The 22,331-nt window shown below is 29.0% G+C and overlaps 1 protein-coding gene and 1 pseudogene across 2 annotated transcripts; both read left to right on the top strand.

Annotated features, from left to right (window-relative positions):
* The first annotated feature begins 18,481 nt into the window (after window positions 1-18,481).
* On the top strand, window positions 18,482-21,899 carry LOC149511126 (putative disease resistance protein At1g15890 pseudogene; annotated as a pseudogene). Its single transcript, XR_016334186.1, has one exon. The product of XR_016334186.1 is annotated as a putative disease resistance protein At1g15890 pseudogene (transcript).
* LOC111274123 (putative disease resistance protein At5g63020) lies at window positions 18,613-19,339 on the top strand. Its single transcript, XM_089755107.1, has 3 exons — window positions 18,613-18,639; window positions 18,740-18,891; window positions 18,934-19,339. The coding sequence occupies exons 1-3, from the start codon at window positions 18,613-18,615 to the stop codon at window positions 19,337-19,339; spliced, it is 585 nt and encodes a 194-aa protein (XP_089611233.1).
* Window positions 21,900-22,331: the final 432 nt, after the last annotated feature.

Here is a 22,331-nt window from a genome sequence, read left to right as displayed (position 1 = left end):
GGGGCAAGATGTTAATAGAGATTCTTCACATGATCGCATAGGGGGACAATTTTTTTTAAAAGAAAAATGGAGATAAGGCTGGTTGAAGGTTTCTTAGGATTTCTTTTCGAGTGATTGTTGGATTTCTTTTTGCAATGTGACTTCCCTTGTTATCATTTTAATAAAGGCAAGTCAATGCATTTCATTACATTTTTCTCTTTCACTTGATCATTATTCCATGCCCTGTTACCTTCCATAACTTCATTCCCATTCTTAAATTTCAGATGATGAATATTTAGACAATGATAACAATAATTCTGGGATTTAATTTTGAGAACTCATCCACGTTAATGTGAGGAGATTATTTGAGCAAAAAGTAAGATGTTACTGAAGGTGAAATAGATATGTCTTGAAGGTGTGCAATCTTTTATACAAGTTCATGAGCTTTGTTCAATAAATGATGTTCAAGAAAGGTATTCACAATTGAGATGAAAAATGGCCATCTTTCTTTTACCATTTGAAAAACCATTTATTGTTACCCCTTTGAGCTTATCATTTTTTTGAAGAACCCCAACCAAGGATCACCCTCTACACTGGAGGGTAAATTTTGAAAAAAAAAAAAGAAAAAAAACACCACAAAAGGTTTCAAAAATGGAAAGAGAAAGAAAAGCAAAAAAAAAATAAATGCCACACATGATTTGGGATAAAGTAGTGAGAATCCTTTGTGTCAAGAAAGAAAAATAGTGAAACGATGTGGGGGCAAAATGCCAAGTTGTATCAAATGATCCTTCGGTTTTGAACCTTTTTAATACATGTTTTGAGCCTATTATATCCTTTTTTTATGACCCTTCACCCTGGCCTACATTACAACCTTGAAAAGTCCATTTGGATCAAATGTGAATACTCAACTTGAATAATCATAGGGTGAGCAAAGACATGCTCATGATGAAGCGATGGAATCATGCTACATGAAAGATATCAACAATGGATGAAAAATGAGAAAAGAGAAAAAAAAAAGAAAAAAAAAGAAAAAAAAAGGGGAAAAAATGAGAAAATGAAAAAATAAAAAAAGAGATTCAAATTGAAAACCTGAAAGGGTGATTTTGGTAGCAAAAAAAAAAAAGATCCAGGTCAAATGGCTCACATGAATGGAAGATCAAAGACATCTGAAGATCCCTCAAAGACTAGGGCAAAGCTTACCAAGCTCAAGTTGACTTCAACAGTAAATGGAATGAGTTTTTGAAAAAGAATCTTAGATTAATGTTGAGAATTGTCTGAATATTCATCAATCGGACATACAATCCATCTCAATGACATTTTTTTCCCATTTGTTCTGTACCAAAATAGATCTTTATTGATTATCTTTACTATAGTTCACTTTCTGTCCTCTTATTGTTACACCCTTAGAATGAATTGAGAAAATGCCTGATTGCATTGTATTTGTCAAAATTTGAAATGATAATGAATGGATATGTGCTTAAAAGAATCTTACATTCATTTGAAAAGAAATCTAAGATGATAAAGAAATGGTAGAAACCTAAAAGAGATGATTTGAAAAGGTATATGATATAATGGGGCAAATTTTGAAAAGTGATGAACTGATCGATATGACTTGCAAGTTATGATTGAATGATGAAGACAATCAGTAGACAAAGTCTGTTTTGGAATGGTTAATGCTGGGACATCTATGAGTAATGACCCAGTGATGATGGATGAAACTTGTTTTAAAATTTGTTAGTGCTGAAAAATTCATTAAATGATGGTCAAGTGATGATCGATTGATGAAGCTTATTCCAAAGTATCGAGAAACTAAACAAAGAAGAATGTGAGTGGAAAGGACAATTGAGAGCTACACTGGTTCGATCTTAGAAGAGCAGTGTAATTGGATTTCTGAAGAATCAAAGGGTTTGATGCTTAAAAAAAGAGCTTGAGAAACTTGAGTACCATACATTGAACAGGAATTAATTGGCCAACATTTGCATAACATGCATTGAAATTCATATGCATTTGCATAGCATACACTACTTTCAAAAAAGTATAGTGTATAAATCCAAGAAGTAGGGGTGTTCCAAGATCCCACATAGAGAAGATAGATGTGAAGACACTTTCAAAATTGAGAAAGAAAAAGCTTGTCAGGTAAGTTCCTAATCCTTGAAATAGGATGTCTTTTAGTATCAGGGTTGATTTATAAGACCTTTGGGCATAATCTCCTGAAATTCCTTCAAACACAACTTTCAACTCCTTTGGACATGATTGTCAAGGAGCAATTTACTTTCCAAAGTCGTGGTGCCTCTGTTTAGAGGAGCAATTTACTTTTCAAAGTCGTGGTGCCTCTGTTTAGAGGAGCAATTTATTTTTCAAAGTCGTGGTGCCTCTGTTTAGAGGAGCAATTTATTTTTCAAAGTCGTGGTACCTCTGTTTAGAGGAGCAATTTACTTTCAAAACTTTCAAAGTCGTGGTGCCTCTGTTTAGAGGAGCAATTTACTTTTCAAAGTCGTGGTGCCTCTGTTTAGAGGAGCAATTTACTTTTCAAAGTCATGGTGCCTCTCTTTAGAGGAGCAATTTAGTTTTCAAAGTCGTGGTGCCTCTGTTTAGAGGAGCAATTTACTTTTCAAAGTCGTGGTGCCTCTGTTTAGAGGAGCAATTTACTTTTTCAAAGTCGTGGTGCCTCTGTTTAGAGGAGCAATTTACTTTCCCAAAGTCGTGGTACCTCTATTTAGAGGAGCAATTTACTTTTCAAAGTCGTGGTGCCTCTGTTTAGAGGAGCAATTTATGTTTCTCAAAGTCGTTGAGCCTCTGTTTAGAGGAGCTTTGGTAAAAAAAAAAAAACAAAACCAAAAAAACAAAAAACACAAAAAACACAAAAAAACACAAAAAATAAAAAAATGACAATGTTGAATTGAGTCTTGATTGGGTGTCTACGTCTTTGCACAATTTCTGTTTCACAGAAAATGTGCAAAGAGGGGCAGCTGTAGACACCCAATTGGGTCCAGGCCTAGATCAATTGGGCCTGGCCCAAAAGGGTAAGCCCAATTCAATTTCTATATGGTATTATTTTTATTTTTTTTTCTTTCTTTTGTATTTTATTATTTATTATTATTATTATTGTGTATTAATATATATTTATTTTTTTCTGTTAATATTTATATGTATTTTATTTATATAGTTATAGTTGTTATTATTATTATTATATTATTATTATCATTATCATTTTTTTTCTGGTAAATATTTTTGGATTTATCTTATTTTATATTTTAATTATCTGTTAATTTTATTTTATTCATCCATCTGATTTTGTTTGATTATCTGATAGTATTATTATTTTTTCTTTTTTTTTCTTTTTCTTTTTTGATGGCTAAGATTAAATGTTGAAGAATCCTACTAGGAGTGGGGATTCAATCAAAAGAGTCCGATTGGATTCAAAGATTGAATCCCCGTCCAAGGAGGAATTGGGATTGATCAGGAACTCCTGATCAACCCTTATAAAAGGCACCCTCCTAGAACAGATGAAACACACAAAGAAAACAGTGAGCAAAGCTACTGAATTTGAGAGAAAAGAGGTGTATAGAAGAGTTTTCGAAGGCTAAAGAAGGTTGAGAAGAGTTAGGATAGCTGTAGGGATCGGAAATAATTTTTTAGAAATTTTTGACGAGAAATTTTTCTGGAAATTTCTGGGAAATTTCCAGATTCCGACGAAAATTTCGGCGAAGTTTGAATTTTCCGACGAAATTTCGGCCAACCTTGAAGTTTCCGACGACCAACCCAGTTTCCAACGAAGAATCCTAGAAACCGGTGATCTTCCGACCAACTTCCGATGAAATTTCCAGATTCCGATGACTTTTTCCAGAATCCGGCAAAAATTTCACCGCTGTTCTTCAGTTTTTAGAGAGAAGGGAGAGGAAAAAGGAAGAAGAGAGAGAGAGAGGAGAAGGGTTCTGCCGAAAAACAGAGGGAAGTGCCTTTTATACCCGCTTAAAACGACGTCGTTTTGGCCTTAAGTAACCAGAGGATCCGCGCGTTTTGTCGAAACCCGACCCGACCCGAGCGTCGACCCGTTTTTGACCCGCGCGTGCCTGCCCCCCTCCAAGCCAAGCCGACCCGACCCGAGCTTCCTAAGCCGCCCCTCGAGCCGTTTTCTCTTCCTTGAGCCGAGCCGAGTCGCGATCCGAGCCGCTCCAGATTTTTTTTTTATTTTCATTTATTTGTTTATTTGTTTTTCTATTTTTTATTTATTAGATTAGATTTATTTAATATTTTTTATCTTTATTTTATTTTTATTTTTTTTTACTTTTCTTTATTTTTTTTTCTTCTTTTACTTTTACTTTTATTTTGTTTTATATTCTTTAAATCAAAAAAAATATTTTTGAGGAAAAGTTGAAAGTATCAATTTTCCTTAGAAATAAATTTCCAAAAAATATTTTTGGGAAAAGTTGAAAGTATCAATTTTCCTTAAAAATAAATTTTCAAAAAAAAGGATTTTTGAGGGAAAGTTGAAAGTATCAATTTTTCTTGGAAATCAAAGTTTCAAAAAAAAATATTTTTGAGGAAAAGTTGAAAGTATCAATTTTAATTAGAAATAAATTTCCAAAAAAATATTTTTGGGAAAAAGTTGAAAGTATCAATTTTCCTTGGAAATCAAAGTTTCAAAAAAATATATTTTTGAGGAAAAGTTGAAAGTATCAATTTTCCTTAGAAATAAATTTCCAAAAAAAAATATTTTTGAGGAAAAGTTGAAAGTATCAATTTTTCTTAGAAATAAATTTCAAAAAAAATATTTTTGGGGAAAAGTTGAAAGTATCAATTTTCCTTAGAAATAAATTTCAAAAAAAAAATATTTTTGAGGAAAAGTTGAAAGTATCAATTTTTCTTAAAAATAAATTTTCAAAAAAATATTTTTGGAGAAAAGTTGAAAGTATCAATTTTCCCTACACAAAAACAATCAATTCTTTCCTTCCTTTCTATTTTGATTTTTATTTTGATTTTTCTTTAACTAATCCGACGACGGAGCTTCTGAAGTGAAACAGTAGTTTTTCTTGCATACTCCTGAGGTAAGGGAATTTCTCAATTTTTTGCTAAAAGTATTAGAGTCAATTGAGAATAATTTTCAATAATTAATTACTTGGTAAAATTTTAAAGCTTTTGGATAACACAAATTTAAGCTGGTACCATCTTTTGATGGGCGTTGTGAGGGTGCTATAACCTTCCTTACACATAACCAAACTCCCGAACTCTGTTCTGGTTAGCAGACCTGAACCTATTCTTTTAGGGACCCTTAAGCTTAGGTGTTCCCTGAAAGGACAGATTCTTTAGGTGGCCAATCGCACCTAGATAAAAAAAGATTGGTGGCGACTCCCAAAAGTCAATGTCTAGCGATAGATCTCCGGATCTAGACGTTATGACACTTTCTAGTAAATACATACCACAGCCACAAATGCAAAAATGCTCCAACAATGCTACTTCACAGCACTGCAACCGATGGCAAGAAGGTTCTTATACTCTTTTAATAGATTCAAACCTAAATACCAAAGTTATACACCTTATTAATTGTAAGTTTGGTACTGTTTGTCTTAAGATTATATTTAATTGCCTTTGTCTCAAACACAAAAATTTTACCGTTTTCGAATAGATCTAGTAATTTGAAATACGATACAATAACATGATACAAAAATGATATGAATAAAGAACACGAAGATAACACGACTTAAAATTTTAGAAAAACCATAAATAGGTTTAATAAAATCAAAAATTATATTTTATGTTTTCGTGTCGACATAAACTATGACACGCGATTTTCATGTAAAACATAATACGAATACAATATTTTATACGACATGGCCACACGAATTGCCAAGTTTATCTTCGAATATCTATTGAATTTTATAATTTCTATTTTCTTATTTGTAAGATTAGTCTTATATTTCAATAAAATTTGCAATGTAAAAGCTTTAAAGTTTTTTTTCCATTATACTTATATCTTCATACCCCATTATACTATGTTTCGACAATTGTAAACTTTTGATCTGCTCGAACACTAAAGAAGGAAAAATAAATTCTTTTTGCTATAGGGGAAAAACAACTAAAGGTATTCATGTACTTAAATGGTCTATAGCCTAACTATTTTGTTCAATATTTGTATTTTGTTGAAAACTTTAACTTTTCTACCTTATTAACATTATAGTGAGAGTTGTACTGAACATTTTCATCAGAAGAGGATTTAATGGTTTGAGTGAAGCACTACTTGAACATCGACGATATACACCTCACTTAGAAGGTGTAAAGCTTATTCGAGTTAAATATTTTATGATGTTAAGTTTTGGAAGGGGACATATAAACGTAAAATATCAAGATTGACATTATTCTCCTAATTTAAGAGATTGGTTACTTAATTTTAATTGTTCAATACTTTATTTTATTATCATTTTAATATTTTCATATTTTTATAAAATGATTTAATCAAATGTTAAAAATAGACTCGGAGTGAGCCTAGACATTATTCTAGTATCCATTTATTAGAAAAATACTTGGTAGTTTTTAGAATTAATGATTGGCATGTGTTGAATTTGGATGGGATGCAATTAAGAAAAGAAAATGAGGTTTGGTCGTCCTTCTTGAATCATTAAAGTCTTCACCTGAATGGCCATAATCCACTTATTTGAAAGTATTTGGTTGTTTTTAGAATTAATGATCGGCATGTGTTGAATTTGGATTAGATGCAATTAAAAAATGAAAAAGTGGGTTAATTATCCTTATTGAATCATTAAATTCTTCACCTAAATAGCCATAATCCATTTATTTGTAAAGTACTCTGGTCGTTTTCAGAATTAATGATTGGCATGTGTTGAATATGGATTGAATGCAATTAAGAAATGGAAAATTAGGTTGGTTATCCTTCTTCAATCATTAAAGTTTTCACGTAATCCATTTATTTGAAAAGTAGTCGGTAGTTTTAGAATTAATGATTGGCACATGTTGAATTTGGATTGGAGGCAATTAAGAAATGAAAATTTGGGTTGGTTATCCATTCTTAAATCATTAAAGTCTTCACCTAAATGGCCATAATCCATTTATTTGAAAAGTAATTGGTAGTTTTAAAGTTACTGATTGGCATATGTTGAATTTGGATTGGATACAATTAAGAAATGAAAAAGTAGGTTGGTTTTCTTTCTCGAATCATTAAAGTCTTCACCTAAATAGCCATAATTCATTTATTTGAAAAGTGATTGACAGTTTTTAGAATTAATGATTGGTGTTATAATACTCTTGTAGTCGCTAAATGAATTGTAAAAAATAAAGAATCGACATTAATTTTTTTTTGTTAGGTATGATTTATTATTTATTAAAATTTATTTTTTTAATAAAATATTAATATTAATTCAAATTTTATTAAATAATTAATTTTAAAATTTATAAAAATAGTTTAGATTCAAAAATATAATTATATGTAAAAAAAATTAATATTTTCACAATATTCGTTGAAAAACGATATCAATTAATCATATATTATCTTTTGATTTTAATAAAAATGGTTTTAATATTTAAAATTAACTTGTTTTAAATTTTTAATTATAATAAAATTAATAAACTCTATATAAAAATAACTTTTTCAGAATATACTTACAAATAGACTTTTTTATTTTAAATGAAATAAATATTATTGACCATGATTATTTTTACTTTTCAAAATACATAAACTATATAAAATATATAAGTTCATTTGAAATTTTATATAAAAAATAACTTTTCAAAATGTTCTACAAATTTTCAAATATGGAATGAATAATAATATTAGAAAAAAAAAGTTAATAAATTGGTGAATGGTAGGAAGTAACTGTCAATTCATATAAAATAATAAAGCATATTCAACGTATTTAAATTAATTTACATCATCCAAACATAATTGTGTAAAAAAAATTACAACTTAATATAAAAAACTAAAATAACACTACATATATTCATATTATTTTGTATAACTAAAAAAATTATTCAACCAATTTAATGGGGCAAATCTGCTACATTAAAAAAAAAAAGTCAAATCTACTGTAACTTCCAAAAAAGAAAAAAAAATTCCACTGAAACGTTAAAAGAAATACAAAATCTCCTTTGTAATTCAAAAATTACCAAAAAATAATAATCAATCAAATATTTTTGAGTGGTGGTCTAAATTTGACAAAAATGCCATATTGCAAGTATCCTTGGTAATTCTTGAATAATTGCTAAGCTTTACTTTTATATCCTTATCGATCAGCTTTTAAATTTTTTGTGTAAATTCTGAAACCATTGTTAGAGAAAAATTGCATAATTACAAATAATCATAGAAAGAATCAAATCAAACCATTAAAAATCACTAAGCTCCCTAACCAAAACAAATAATTAATCTTTTGGACCTCTACTGTAACATGCTATTTCTTAACATCAACTGTATATAAACTTTGGCTAAGACGATTTGTATACAAAATTAAATTGCAATAGAATTTTATATGAATATATATTGTATTTCATAATATAAAAGTTAATACATTAATTCAAAGGAAAAATATATTTACAAAAATATAATACTAAATAAAGGAAATAAAAGAACATATTAATAATAATAATAATAATAATACTTACAAAGTTATAATCTTACACCAACCTTTGGAGTTTATTATGAAATATAGATAATTGGTGTAAAATATAAAAAAAAAATACAATATTTAAACAATGTATCAAGAAAAAGAAAAAAAAAAGTAAAATAATACAAATGAAAAATTTTTTTTACAACAGTATTTGTCACCTTCATCATATTATCATTATATTTATATACAACATATATATACTCATAAATGTTGAATCACAAAGATTTAGCTATCAATCAATGACTTATTACCATGAAAATTTTCTATCTTTCTTAATTACATATTATTATGGAGTTTAAATTTTAAATACATAAGTTGATATATCAATCAATTCTTTTTATTATTATAATCAATCACCCAAAATTAAGATAATGTAAGTATGGAACATTTTACCAAATTCAAAACAAAAATTGAAGATATTGAATGTTCAATAAGACCTTTTGTAAAAAAATAATAATTATTAAGAAATATTCATAATCAAAGTGTTTTTTAAAACTAAAATTAAAGCCACTGAATAGTTAATAAATTCCTTGGACAGAAATTGGAAAAATTGTTGATTAAGATCAAAACACATGATATCATTTGAGATTATTCATGAATAAAATATTAGCTCATATTTATTGACTTATTTGGTTTTTTGTCAAAAGTTAATATATTTAAGTTATTATAGTAAAGTAATATGTTTATATAATTATAAATAGTTATTAGAAGATATGTAGAATATTGATATTTATAGGAGGCAAGAATATTGATATTTAAATAATATAAATATAATCAATTTTGCCATAATAGATTATTTTAAAATAAAAATTTATCAAGTCAAATCCATTAATTAGAGGGTAAATGTTATTTACTTAAAACATTCCATATGTCAAAAAATTAAATTATCTATATAGAACAAAATGCCTTTTTTATTAATGGTTTTGGATTTTATATATTTATATAAGATATAAGATATAAGATTAGTAAAGTGTTGAAGGTACTTAATATTTATGATAACAAGCTGACTAAAAACTAAAAATGGAAGTAATGAGAGCAATTTATGGAATGTCTAAAAAATATCATTTAATAAATTAATAATATTTTATAACAATGTCTGTTAGAGTGCTTAAAAAGAAAAAAAAAATTCTAGTGTCCTAATTAGAAGATATATATGAAAATATGTTCATGAGTAATTAGCTTTCCAATTCTTTTTTAGTTCAATTGTATCATTAACCAAGTTAATTGCAACTTATTCATATAAGGTATATTCATATAAGATAAGAACATTAGGTATTTAAAAGAGAATAAATGGAATTAATTTAGTCTAACTAATTACTCTTTAAGTAATAAAACATTTCAAATAATTAAAATGCATTTATTAAAAGACATATGGCAATTTTTTAAATCTGTCCACATGTAAAAAATGTGGGTTTTCCAAGTAAGACTATTTCTATTTTTATCCAAAACTTTGTTTTTTATATATTTATATAAGTTAAGTTAACTAAAAACTAAAAATGGAAGAAATGAGAGTAATTTATGGAATGTATAAAAATTATCATTTAATAAATTAATAATATTTTATAATAATGTATGTTAGAGTGCTTAAAAAGCAAAAATAAATAAATAAATAAATCTAGTGCCCTAATTAGAAGATATGAAAATATATTTATTAGTAATTAGCTTTCCATTTAGCTGTTTTTCTTAACTTATTTGTATTATTAACCAAGTTAATTGCAACTTATTGATATAAGGTATGTTCATAAAAGGTAAGAATATTGGCTATTTAAAAGAGAATAAATATAATTAATTTAGTTTAACTAATTACTTTTTAAGTAATAAAAACATCTCAAATAATTAAAATGCATTTATTAAAAGACACATGACAATTTTTTTAAATCTGTTCATATGTCAAAAATATAGATTATCCAAGTAAGACTATTTCCTTTTTTACCTAAAGCTTTATCTTTTATATACTTATATAAGATAAGGTGACTAAAAACTAATGAGAGTAATTTATGGAATGTCTAAAAAATATAATTTAATAAATTAATAATATTTTATAACAAAGTCTGTTAGAGTGCTTAAAAAGAAAAAAAAATTCTAGCACCCTGATTAGGAGATATATATATATATATATATATATGAAAATATATTCATGAGTAATTAGCTTTCCATTTTTTTTTAGTTCAATTGTATTGTTAACCAAGTTAATTGCAACTTATTCATATAAGGTAAGAACATTAGGTATTTAACATAGAATAAATGGAATTAATTTAGTCCAACCAATTACTCTTCAAGTAATAAAAACATTTCAAACAATTAAAATGCATTTATTAAAAGACTTACTGTAATTTTTTAAATCTGTCCACATGTCAAAAATGTGGGTTTTCCAAGTAAGACTATTTCCATTTTTATCCAAAACTTTGATTTTTTTTTATATATTTAATAAGTTAAGTTAACTAAAAACTAAATATAGAAGTAATGAGAGTAATTTATGAAATGTATAAAAATTATCATTTAATAAATTAATAATATTTTATAATAATGTATGTTAGAGTGCTTAAAAAGCAAAAAAATAAAATAAAATAAAATTCTAGTGCCCTAATTAGAAGATATGAAAATATATTCATTAGTAATTAGCTTTCCATTTAGTTTTTTTTCTTAATTTATTTGTATTATTAGCCAAGTTAATTGTAACTTATTCATATAAGATATGTTCATATAAGGTAAGAATATTGGGTATTTAAAAGAGAATAAATGTAATTAATTTAGTCTAATTAATTATGTTTATGTAATAAAAACATTTCAAATAATTAAAATGCATTTACTAAAAGACACATGACAATTTTTTAAATCTGTTCACATGTCAAAAATATAGATTATTCAAGTAAAACTATTTTCTTTTACCAAAAGCTTTAGCTTTTATATATTTATATAAGATTTTCTTAACACACTTTATTTATGACAAATTTAGCCTTTTTTATTTTTTATTTTATTTTTTATATTTCATTTTCCTCACAAAAAAATTATTTAAAAAATTATTATTTCATTTTTATTTGAAAACTAAATCGAAGCCTTTTATTGAAAATTTCTCAAAATATTCTAGTATGTCGATAACATTAAAAAATTTTCTTACCTAATGATTTCTTAAGAATCATTACTCAGATTTCTTTAAAATTCTATCTTCGGAAGCTCATTTTTTTAATTAATTAATGCAATTAATATTCATACATTATTATATATAACCTTACTCTTAAAAATATTTTTTCTTTTATTATTATTTTTAAACTAATAAAAATAATAAGTAAATGAAAATCATTTTGTATTTGATATATTTCTAAATACTCCAGCACTTTGATAGCATTTTAGAAAAATATCATCATATAGAGATTTTAAAAAAATACCACGTGGATTTTCTTAATATCTCTTTGGTGAAGGATTTTCAATTTTTCTTTAAAAAGATTTTTTAACATTTTTTAAAATATATATTTATTTAAAAATTTAAAATTTAAATATATAAAGATGACCAAATAACTAACTTATAAAAAAAAATAAAGAAAATAATTAAAAAAAATTACTCAAAAGAACCTGTCAAGCCCAGTCAACATATCAGTCAATAGGTTCAAGTGACTTGGTCATTTTGTCCTAGTTCATGCGACGGTTTAAAGCTTTTTCTCTAATTTTTAGCGATTTAGCAGTCAGTTATTGGTTTAGAAGCAATTTGAACTAATTCAATTGGATCAATTCAAGGTTATTGTGGGAAGCTAGGCAATAGGTTAGGCACGCAGATCCTAGACTGGGTTAGGTCCACGCATTGATCTTGTTAAGTTTTTTTTTCAAGCTTATAAATGCCAAATTTTTTTTCAATTCATTTCAAACTTTTCTCTAAAAAAAAAAAATCCCAAAAACTCTCTATAGTTTCAAGAACTTCTATCGACCTTCAAAGCCAACCCAATTTTCGGCCATCGCACTAGCACCATCTGCTATTGTCGGCTGTCAATCATCAATCGTTGGTATTAATCGAGGCCTAAAATTTCCAAAAAAGACCCTTTCTACCTCGTCATCACTATTCCAACCTCCATTTAGCCTAAAATAACCCCAAACAGCCTAGATCTAAACTAAAATATCCTGGCTTCCACCCTTTGAAATGCCTTTTTTCGTCGTGTTATTTGTCGTCAATTTCTACTATGTTTCTCCCCCATCCCTGCTCGTTATTCCCACCAAATTTTAGGTTTCAAAACCTTTCAAAACGCCCCAAACTGAAGCCCCCCTTCTTTAATTTTGGTGATTTTGTCTTTTTTTTTCTTTTAGTTTAGAGAAAAGATCTAATTAAAAGAATTTTTTTAAAGAGAAAAAAAGTTTATCTTTTTCTAAGAAAAGAAATTTTTGTTTTTACAATTTTTTCTAAATGCAAAATTTTTTTGTTTGAAAAAAAATATATAGAAGAAAGAAAATTTTGACAAACATACAATAATTTAAAATCAATAAATAAATAAAAAGTTTTTTTGTTAAGTTTTTGTTTTAATTTTTGGTAGTATATAACCATTTTATTATTAATCCAAGAAAAAATGTTGTCAACAACAAATATATTCCCTCACATGTTATAATTAAGGTGATTTCTTACAAAAATGTCAACATGATTTTACCTAAGGTTGGCTCTTTACAGTTTATTATATGTTGGATTTGGATTGTCATGTATTTAAAAGTTCTCAAATTGTCCCTTACTATCATCCATATTGGACTAATAAAGCACCATGATCTTTATTCATCATAGGTCACAATTAGAAATGGTTCAATTTGAATTAAGTATTTTACTTGTCATTGCAAAGGTTTTTATCTCACGAGAGTATATGTACTTTACTTCTTCTTATAGAGACAAAGTTTGGATATGAGCTCATATATGAAATGTAATGTGTCATTATGTGTGTATGTGTGAGTGAAAATAACATTGCAATCTTTATCCTAAAAGCTCTATAATTTATCAAGAATAATATATACAAAACAAACAATAATAATTGAATAAATGATATAATTAAAATGAAATGCATATGATTTTTTTATTATTTTATTATTGTATTAAAAACAAAATCAAAATCAAAGAAATTAAAGTTAAATACATATTAAAACCATTAATTCAAAATTAAGGATACCACAAAATTAATTTTGGCCTGACTTTAAAAAAATTACATCCCTAGCTGAATAGCTAAGTTATCATAATTGTTTTAAGGGCTATTAGATGAGCTTTAAAAAAAAAAAGAGTTGTAACCAATCTTTTGTGAGTCTACCTATTAAAATTTACTCTTTTAATAACATCTTAAAATTAATTAAATCTTTATTAAAAGATTAATTTTTGAGCCTGAAAAAATAGTTTGCGTTCAAGAGAACGGTCACATATGAGAAACGATTAGCACCCCTAAAATGTCCATCCAAAAATATTACCAAATAATCATGTATTATTCTTTGATCTAGTGGTATTGATAGTTAATATTAATTACCTTGACTCTTTTTACTTATCACAATTTTAGCCTTTTATTTTTATTTTATTTTTATATTTTATTTTCCTTATAAAAAATTTTATTTAAAAAATTATTATTTCATTTTTATTTGAAAAATAAATTGGAACATTATAATGAAAAAATTCTTAAAATGTTTTAGTACATTACAATATTAGAAAAAATTTTCACCTAAAGATTTTTTGAAAATTACTACTCAAATTTTCTTAAAATCTCATTCTTAAATGCTCATATTTTTAATTAATTAATGTCATTAATATTCATACATTATTATATTTAACCTTACTTTTTTAAAAAATTATTTTATTATCGAATTTTTTGTTTTTAATTTTAAAAAATAAGTAAATAAGGAATCCTAGTAAGTTTTTATTTTTCAAGCTTAAAATTGCCAAACTTTTTTTTCAATTCATTTCAAACCTTTCTCTAAAAAAATTCTTAAAAACTCTCTCAAGATTCAAAAACTATCGCCAACTTTTAAAGCTAACCCGATTTTTGGTCACCGCATTGGCCATCATTTGCTATCGTCAACCTCTGGTTGCCAATGCCAACCGAAGCTAAAAATCTCCAAAAATGACCTTTTCCACCCCCTCGTAACTGTTTCAACCTTTGTTTAGCCTAAAACAATCCCAAATGGCCTAGATCTAAATCGAAATACCGTGGCTTCCACTCATTAAAACACTTTTTTTCGTGCTTATCATCATTGGTTTCTCCTATGTTTCTCCCCCTTTCTTGCTCATCCCTTTCACCAAATTTTGGGCCTCAAAACCTTTTAAAATGCCCTAAACAAAACCCTTTCCCTTCATTTTGGTGATTTTGTTTTTTTTGTTTTTGGCTTTCAGTGCTGATTTTCCCTGATCTAGGGGATGTGTGATTATTTTTGTGTTTTCTTATTTTGGGTTTTTCTATTAAGGGGGTGTGGGTTGCTTGATAGAAGGTTTGGGTGGGCCTTGAGTTAAATTAATGATGGTTTTGGTCCTTTTTGGGCGATGGTGAAGAATGTCTTCAAGTGAGGGTTTTAGCTGGATTTTTTGGTTAGTTGTCGAATGGGTTTTGGGAATGAGTGATGGTGGTGGTTTTTGCAGCTACTGGTTAGATTGGGACAAAAATGGTTTAGTTGGAGGTGTATGGGTGAGGAAATGGTGATAGTGGTGGTAATGGTAGAAGGCTCCCTAAAAATTTCTCCCTTTTCGTATTGATTTCAACTAGGTTTTAAAGAAGTGATTCTAACACATCCCAAAAATTAAGCTTTAATTTTTACTACCATGGTGATGGGAAATGCAAGGTAGGGTTTAAGGGTTGAGTAGGACATGGATTTCTACAGAGTATGTCAGCTAATAGGGGATAAGAATCTGACAAGGTGATAATTGAGTGTTGTGTCACGATACTAGAGAGGAGCCATGAATCACACATCGATTGTATATTAGAATTGATCATGGGATATAAGAGTTTACACATTTTCTTTCTTATGAGATGCTTTTTATAGGATAAAATCGTGAGATTAAAGGGGCTAAAATGGATAATACCTCACAAAGGTATTAACCGTGACAGGTAGGTTAATATGAGACATCGAATGAGTGTATGCATAAGTCTTGGAGTTGAGTGGACTTGGAGGTTGAGTCTCGACTCATGACAAGTGATATCAAAGCCAGCTCTAATGGTGCTAACGATGTGCTACCAAAAACGATGAACCGTCGTTGGAGTAAGAGATGGTGTCATAGTCCTAGAGAGGAGCCATGAACCTCACATTAGCTATGTACTAGAGTTGATCATGGGATATAAGAGTTCACATATTTTTCTCTTTGTGAGACACTTTTTGTGAGATAAAATAGTGAGGCTAGACAGGCCAGAGCGGATAATACTTCACAAGAGTTTGAAACGTGATAAGTAGGCTAATCTGGTATATTGGATGAGTGCATGCCCAGATCTTAGAGCCACGTGGGCTTGAAGGTTGAGTCTCAGCTCGTGACATTGGTACTATGCCTAGCACAATGCTTCAGCCCTTATTCTATCTTCTTTCTTTTTAATTAAAACTTAATTAATTCTAATTAATCAAATTTGGGCCATAATTGAATCTGGATAACATTTGGACTTTAAATCCAACTTGAATTGGACCAAACATTAGGACAAGAAAGTCAATTAAACCCAATATGCAATAAACAAGTCTATTCTTGACTACAATGCCTAATTAAATTTCGAATATCAAAATCATAAATGAAATTTAAAATTCATTTTTATCGATAGATAAAATTAAGTATCTATAATTTAAGATTCATTTTTATCGACGGATAAAATTAAGTGTCTATGATTAGAATGTGCTGAATTTGGATTGAATGCAATTAAGAAATGAAAAAGTGGGTTATTCTTCTTGAATCATTAAAGTTTTCACCTAAATGGTCATATCTTATATAAATATATAAAAGCTTAAACTTTTAGTAAAAAAAACAAAAGGTTAAATGTGGATGATCTATTCTTTTGTTATGTGGATGGTTTTGAACAATTGTCATATGTTTTGCATTAATTATTTTGATTTGTTGTTATATAAATTTTATTAATTTAAAAGATTTCTATTTTGAGTAAATTAAATATATTTATTTTCTTATAAATATAAAATATTATTGCCTTTATAAATATGTTACAATTCAATTATCTTAATTCATTTTCAAATAAATTCAAATTTTAATTTAAAACACCAAACATGAACACTATGAATAAGAAATATGCATTAAAAATATTGACTATTTAATATCTGTAATTTTAGTATTTAATTAAAAAATAATTTATGTAATGAGTATATAAGTCATATAATGCTAAGAATTCAAACCTAAAATAAAAGGCCTAATTAATTGCAAACATATTTTTTATATATTTCTTTCTGTATAAATATTAATTATAATCACAAAATTTACTGTTTCAAAATATATTCTCTAATAACCCATTATAATTACTCTGTATAAATTATGCTCAATTTATAAAAAAACTTTATAATCCTTACTATAAATATAAATCATATAATCTAAAAGTGTTAGGAAGCTACTTTCCAAATGTATCGATTTTATGATTAGGTAAATTTTTGTCAATACAATTATATTAATTTTTATCCATACAATTATATTAATTTATTATGACAATGAATTATTTTGATTTTGATTTCTTTTATTGTTATTTTTTTGTCAAATTACATTATTCTTTTAGTTTATTAGTCATTGTTCATTATAGGAACAACAATGCTAAATATTGATCACCAAGTTAATTTGCTTTGCTTTTGTGTTTATAGATGCTTTCCTTTTATCACATTTATTAGTTGGTATTATTTTAATATTTCTCATTTGTTTGCTCAATTTTTTATGAAAAAAAAGTAGCTTTCATTAACATCAAAAAGCATAAGTCTAAAAAACAAGCTTGGAAGTGATCCTAAGCAGGTTTGTTGGTTGCTAATCTCGCACTCAATCTTAGTTATGTGGTGTGCTAAAAAATAAACAATTCATCTAGTTTGAATGAATTGACAAGATGCACGAGATTAAGTTAAATTCAAAATATCAACAATCCGTGTCCCATATATGTATGATCTTTTTTTGTGATTTCAAAAATAGTTGTTAACGAATCATTCTCTACTATGAAAAGATTAAAATCATGATTACATTTATCATAATCGCATTTAATAATATAAATATTTTCATTTTGATTACAAAAAAGATCAAAATTATCAAATTAACTACCATTTCTATTCAATTTTGCCTCGACTAATATTACAATTATATATGATGTTTTTCTTTTCAAGATTTGTCTCTATTTCTTTCTTGGTTTAATTAGCTTGAATTGCATTTATTTCTACTTTATTATTTTTAACATGACATTGTCTAAAACTTAATCTATTTCTTAATTATCTGTTATTGATTTAATTTTTTTATTAAAATAATACAAATATACAATCAACCATAAGTAGAAAATTATTTTTATGTACGGTTCATGCTTTTATATAGTTCTAAGAGTTTTTTTAAGATCAAAATTATTAAATTTTAGTCATAATGCATTCTTTATATGTAAGAGGTAAAAGTATATACTTACCAAAAAAAAGTTTTAAATAAAGTTGGGATCATGACTTATTATCTTTATAAACTTTATACTAATTATGGTACTCAATTCATATCTTGATGTAAATATGGCAAATAATTTTATTACAACATCTCCTTAAAATGTTATTATAGTTACACATTGATCTTTAGTTTTTTTTTTTAATTTGTTTTACATCAAAATTTTTATTCTTATATAAAAATTATTAGTTGTATTATATTATATATGTATATATTTTTTTCATCCTCTAACTCTATAAATATATATATATATATGTATATATATAATCATTTATCCTTCACCTTTAAAATCATATCTCATTTCTACTTTGTATCCCTCCTCTCTATGTATACATTCATGTGTGTGTGAGATTTAGACCAAGCTCAATCTTCGCTGCAGGCTAGATCTTTCGATTCATTTTTCTTCCTGAAACCGCCTCTTAATTATCTGCAATGGAAATTGCAAGCCTAGTCTTAGAGGTAATCGCTTGTTTGCGGGATTGCAGCGAAAGAAACAGAGAGTACCGTATCTCGATCTGTCATCCCGAAAGGCTTATAAGATCTTTGAAAAGAGACACAGAAAAAGCTTAGGGAGCAAAGGAACGATGTGAAGACAAGAGTAGAAAATGCTGAGCGGCAACAAATGCGGCCTAGGGTGCAAGTCGAAGGATGGTTACGGCGAGTAGAAGAACTAGAAGCTGAACTTGACATGGTTGTGAGGGAAGGAGAAAGGTAGGCTCAGCAAAGATGTTTCCGCAACTTTTCTCCCAAAAGATTGAAGTCTCGTTACAACCTCGGGAAGCAAGTATCAAAAACATTGAAAGCTATTTCAGAGTTGAGAACAGAAGGAAGTTTTGTTGATGTGGCTGACATGTTGCCCCCGCCCTTGGTGGATGAAATGCCCCTCGAGGACACTGTGGGCATGGATTTAAATTTCAGGGAGGTTTGGAGCTACCTTTGTGATCAACGAGTGGGAATCATTGGAATATATGGTATGGGGGGTGTGGGCAAAGCCACCCTCTTGAGTAAAATCAACATTGAACTAATTGGCAGAGTTGGTCAAGATTATGATGTGGTGATTTGGGCCGTGGTGTCAAGGGATCTAAACATGGAAAAGGTGCAAGATACACTTGGCCGAAAACTAGGCTTCCCTGATGACAGATGGAGTAGGATGAGCTAAGGAGAGAAAAGCAATTCCATCTTCAGGGTGTTGAAAACGAAAAGATTTGTGCTATTGTTAGATGATGTGTGGGAGCTTTTTGATCTTATAAATGCTGGGGTACCACTTCCGAGTGAACAAAACAAGGCCAAAGTAGTACTCACAATACGTCAAGAGGATGTGTGCGATCTCATGCATGCACAAAGGAAGTTCAAAATGAATTGTTTAGCGTGGAGGGAAGCATGGGGATTGTTTCAAAGCAAGGTGGGAGAAGAAGTCCTACGGTTGGACCCAGCCATACCCAAACTAGCAGAAACGATTGTAAACGAATGTAGCGGTTTGCCGCTAGCACTCATCACTGTTGGACAAGCCATGCGTAGCAGAAGTACCATTGAAGAATGGCGTCATGCGGCAACCACGGTTAGGAAATCTGCTGCTGAATTCACTAGTATGGAGAAAACGTTACTTTCTCTACTAGAGTTCAGCTTTGATAGCTTACCAGATGATACTACTAAATCTTGCTTCTTGTATTGCGCGCTGTATCCTGAAGATTTTTATCTGGATAAAATGAATCTTATAATTGCTTGGGCTGGAGAAGGTTTTTTGGATCAAAGTGACGATCTATTTGAAGCTATTGATAAGGGGCACCATATTATAGGCACCTTAAAGCTGGCATGCCTGTTGGAGAGTGGTGAACGCATCGGAGATAATTATATTAAAATGCATGACATGATTCGAGACATGGCGCTGTGGGTAATTTCAGATAAGGGAGCTACAAAAGGCAAGTTTTTGGTGCAAGTGGCTGTCAAATTGACCAAAGCACCTGCAGTCTCAGAGTGGGAGAAGGCTGAAAGAATATCACTCATGAACAATTCTATTGATCAACTAACAGCAACACCTAGATGCCCCAATCTGTTGACTTTGAATCTTCGATATAATGCTTTGAAAATGATATCTGATAGCTTCTTTGATTTTATGCCTTCTCTTAAACTGCTAGCCCTATCTCACAATAAAAGTTTAGAAGAGTTGCCCTTAAGCTTTTTTGAATTGGTCTCCTTGCAACATCTTGACCTTTCTTTTACAGGGGTTAGAGTGTTGCCTCTGGAGTTTAGGAAATTAACGAAGCTGAAACATTTATATGTGAATAATATGGATAAACTTCAGATTCTTCCACAACAGGTTCTATCAAATCTCTCAATGTTGAAAAGATTGCACTTGTTTCATTCTGGTATTTCAGATCAACTAGAGGACGGTAATGTCTTTTCTGGTGGTAATGAACTGTTGGTGGATGAACTGGACTGCTTACCGAGCCTGCAATCCTTAAGTTTCACTGTGAAAAGCGAACATGCGCTGCAAAAATTTTTGAGGTCAGACAAATTACAGAACTGCACATTTGGCCTAGACATTGAGTTGTGCAGAGGCACTGCTATTCTGTGACTTCCGAAAGATATGGGATTATCATGGTTTCAAATCGGTAGTTGCAGTGATTTGGAAGAATTGGCTATTGACTGGTTGGAGGAGGAGGAGGAGGAGCAAGAAATGGTGCCTGAAATCCCATGCAACAGCAGGGATTTAAGGGCGAGATGTTTTATTCGACTTGGTTCCCTCATAATCAATAAGTGTAAAGTTCTTCTACATTTGAATTGGCTTATTTGGGTCCCAAACCTCAAAACTCTAAAAATTGCAAACTGTGAGGCCATGAAAAAACTTATAAGCGATGGTGATGGAGTTGAAATAACAGAGGAAAGTTGGGTTTTCCGCCATCTTCAGACGTTTCATCTTCATGATCTACCCCAACTGGAGAGCATTTGTAGTCATCCCTTATCCTTTCTGTCTCTGCGTCAAATCCATGTGTTTGACTGCCCAAAGTTCAAGAAACTCCCATTTCATGCCAACAGCGCCAAGGACAAACTATATAGTATTTCAGGACAGGAAGCATGGCGGACTGGACTCCAATGGGAAGACATGACCCTAAAATCTACTTTCTCCCGTTTCTTCCGTAACACTGATTCTCCAGCCGGACCATAATTTGATAGTTGGGAGGTACTAGACAGCTAATAAAAATTGCCTATTTCTATTTTTTGTAGGTCAACTGTTCCTTAATCTGAATTCTGAATACATTGAACTTCAAGTATATATGCTTTTTATGTTGGTGTGATCAATAATGGCTTTGTTGAAGTGATCCATGATTTGGTGCATGGATAAATAAAGAGTTTGGATGGGAGCTTTTCATCTAATCTGTCCGTAATGCATATTCACAGCCGCTCGTTTCCTTTGCCTTGTAAGCAATTTGCTTTAAGTTGACTCGAGAGTTATGGATAATTTTTTTCTGTTATTTGATCAGTGCATCCTACAATAATTCCTTCAACCTGCTGTGTTTGGACCATAGTTCTGGTTTGCATCTGTTAGTTACTTGTTTACAGGGAGTGATGTAATGGCCTGATTTGTCAGCTTGGGCCTGTCTTAAAAGTATTTCTATGGGTTTTGAGGATGGTGTTGGCTTCTTTCCCTTTATTTTACTTTGTTATGTTGTAATTTTCTGTAAGCAGAATAAATAATTCTATATGTTCTTGAATTATTTTTTTAAAACGTAAGTCAGTTGAAAATTTAAATGGAAATAAATATAATTAATGCATATAAATATTTAAAATTTATATGAGATCAAAATAATTAAATGCAAAATAGTGACAATTGATTAAGATTTTCTCTATGTCAAAAAAATGGACCATTTACATTGGATTATTTCTTTTTTAATCAAAAACTTTGAATTTTACATAAGAATATAAGATGTTCAAAATTTTTGGCAATAATTCTTATTGATTGATATTGTCTTCCATTTGGAACTTTTAAACAGACCTGAATTAGTGGCAATTCCCAACTTCATGTCTCAAACCTATAAATGGTGGTAATTTATTCAGTTTCATGATCAAGAAAATAACAGAAAACTTGTTCCAAGTCCTTGAATTTTCACGCACGTACAGTTTTATTTTGATTATTAAGGGTGAGTGAGAGA

Source organism: Durio zibethinus, chromosome 26, assembly GCF_047325235.1.
Source record: "Durio zibethinus cultivar Kanyao isolate XHJ-2024 chromosome 26, ASM4732523v1, whole genome shotgun sequence".
Lineage (NCBI taxonomy): Eukaryota > Viridiplantae > Streptophyta > Magnoliopsida > Malvales > Malvaceae > Durio > Durio zibethinus.
This window is presented reverse-complemented; position numbering and strand designations above follow the sequence as displayed.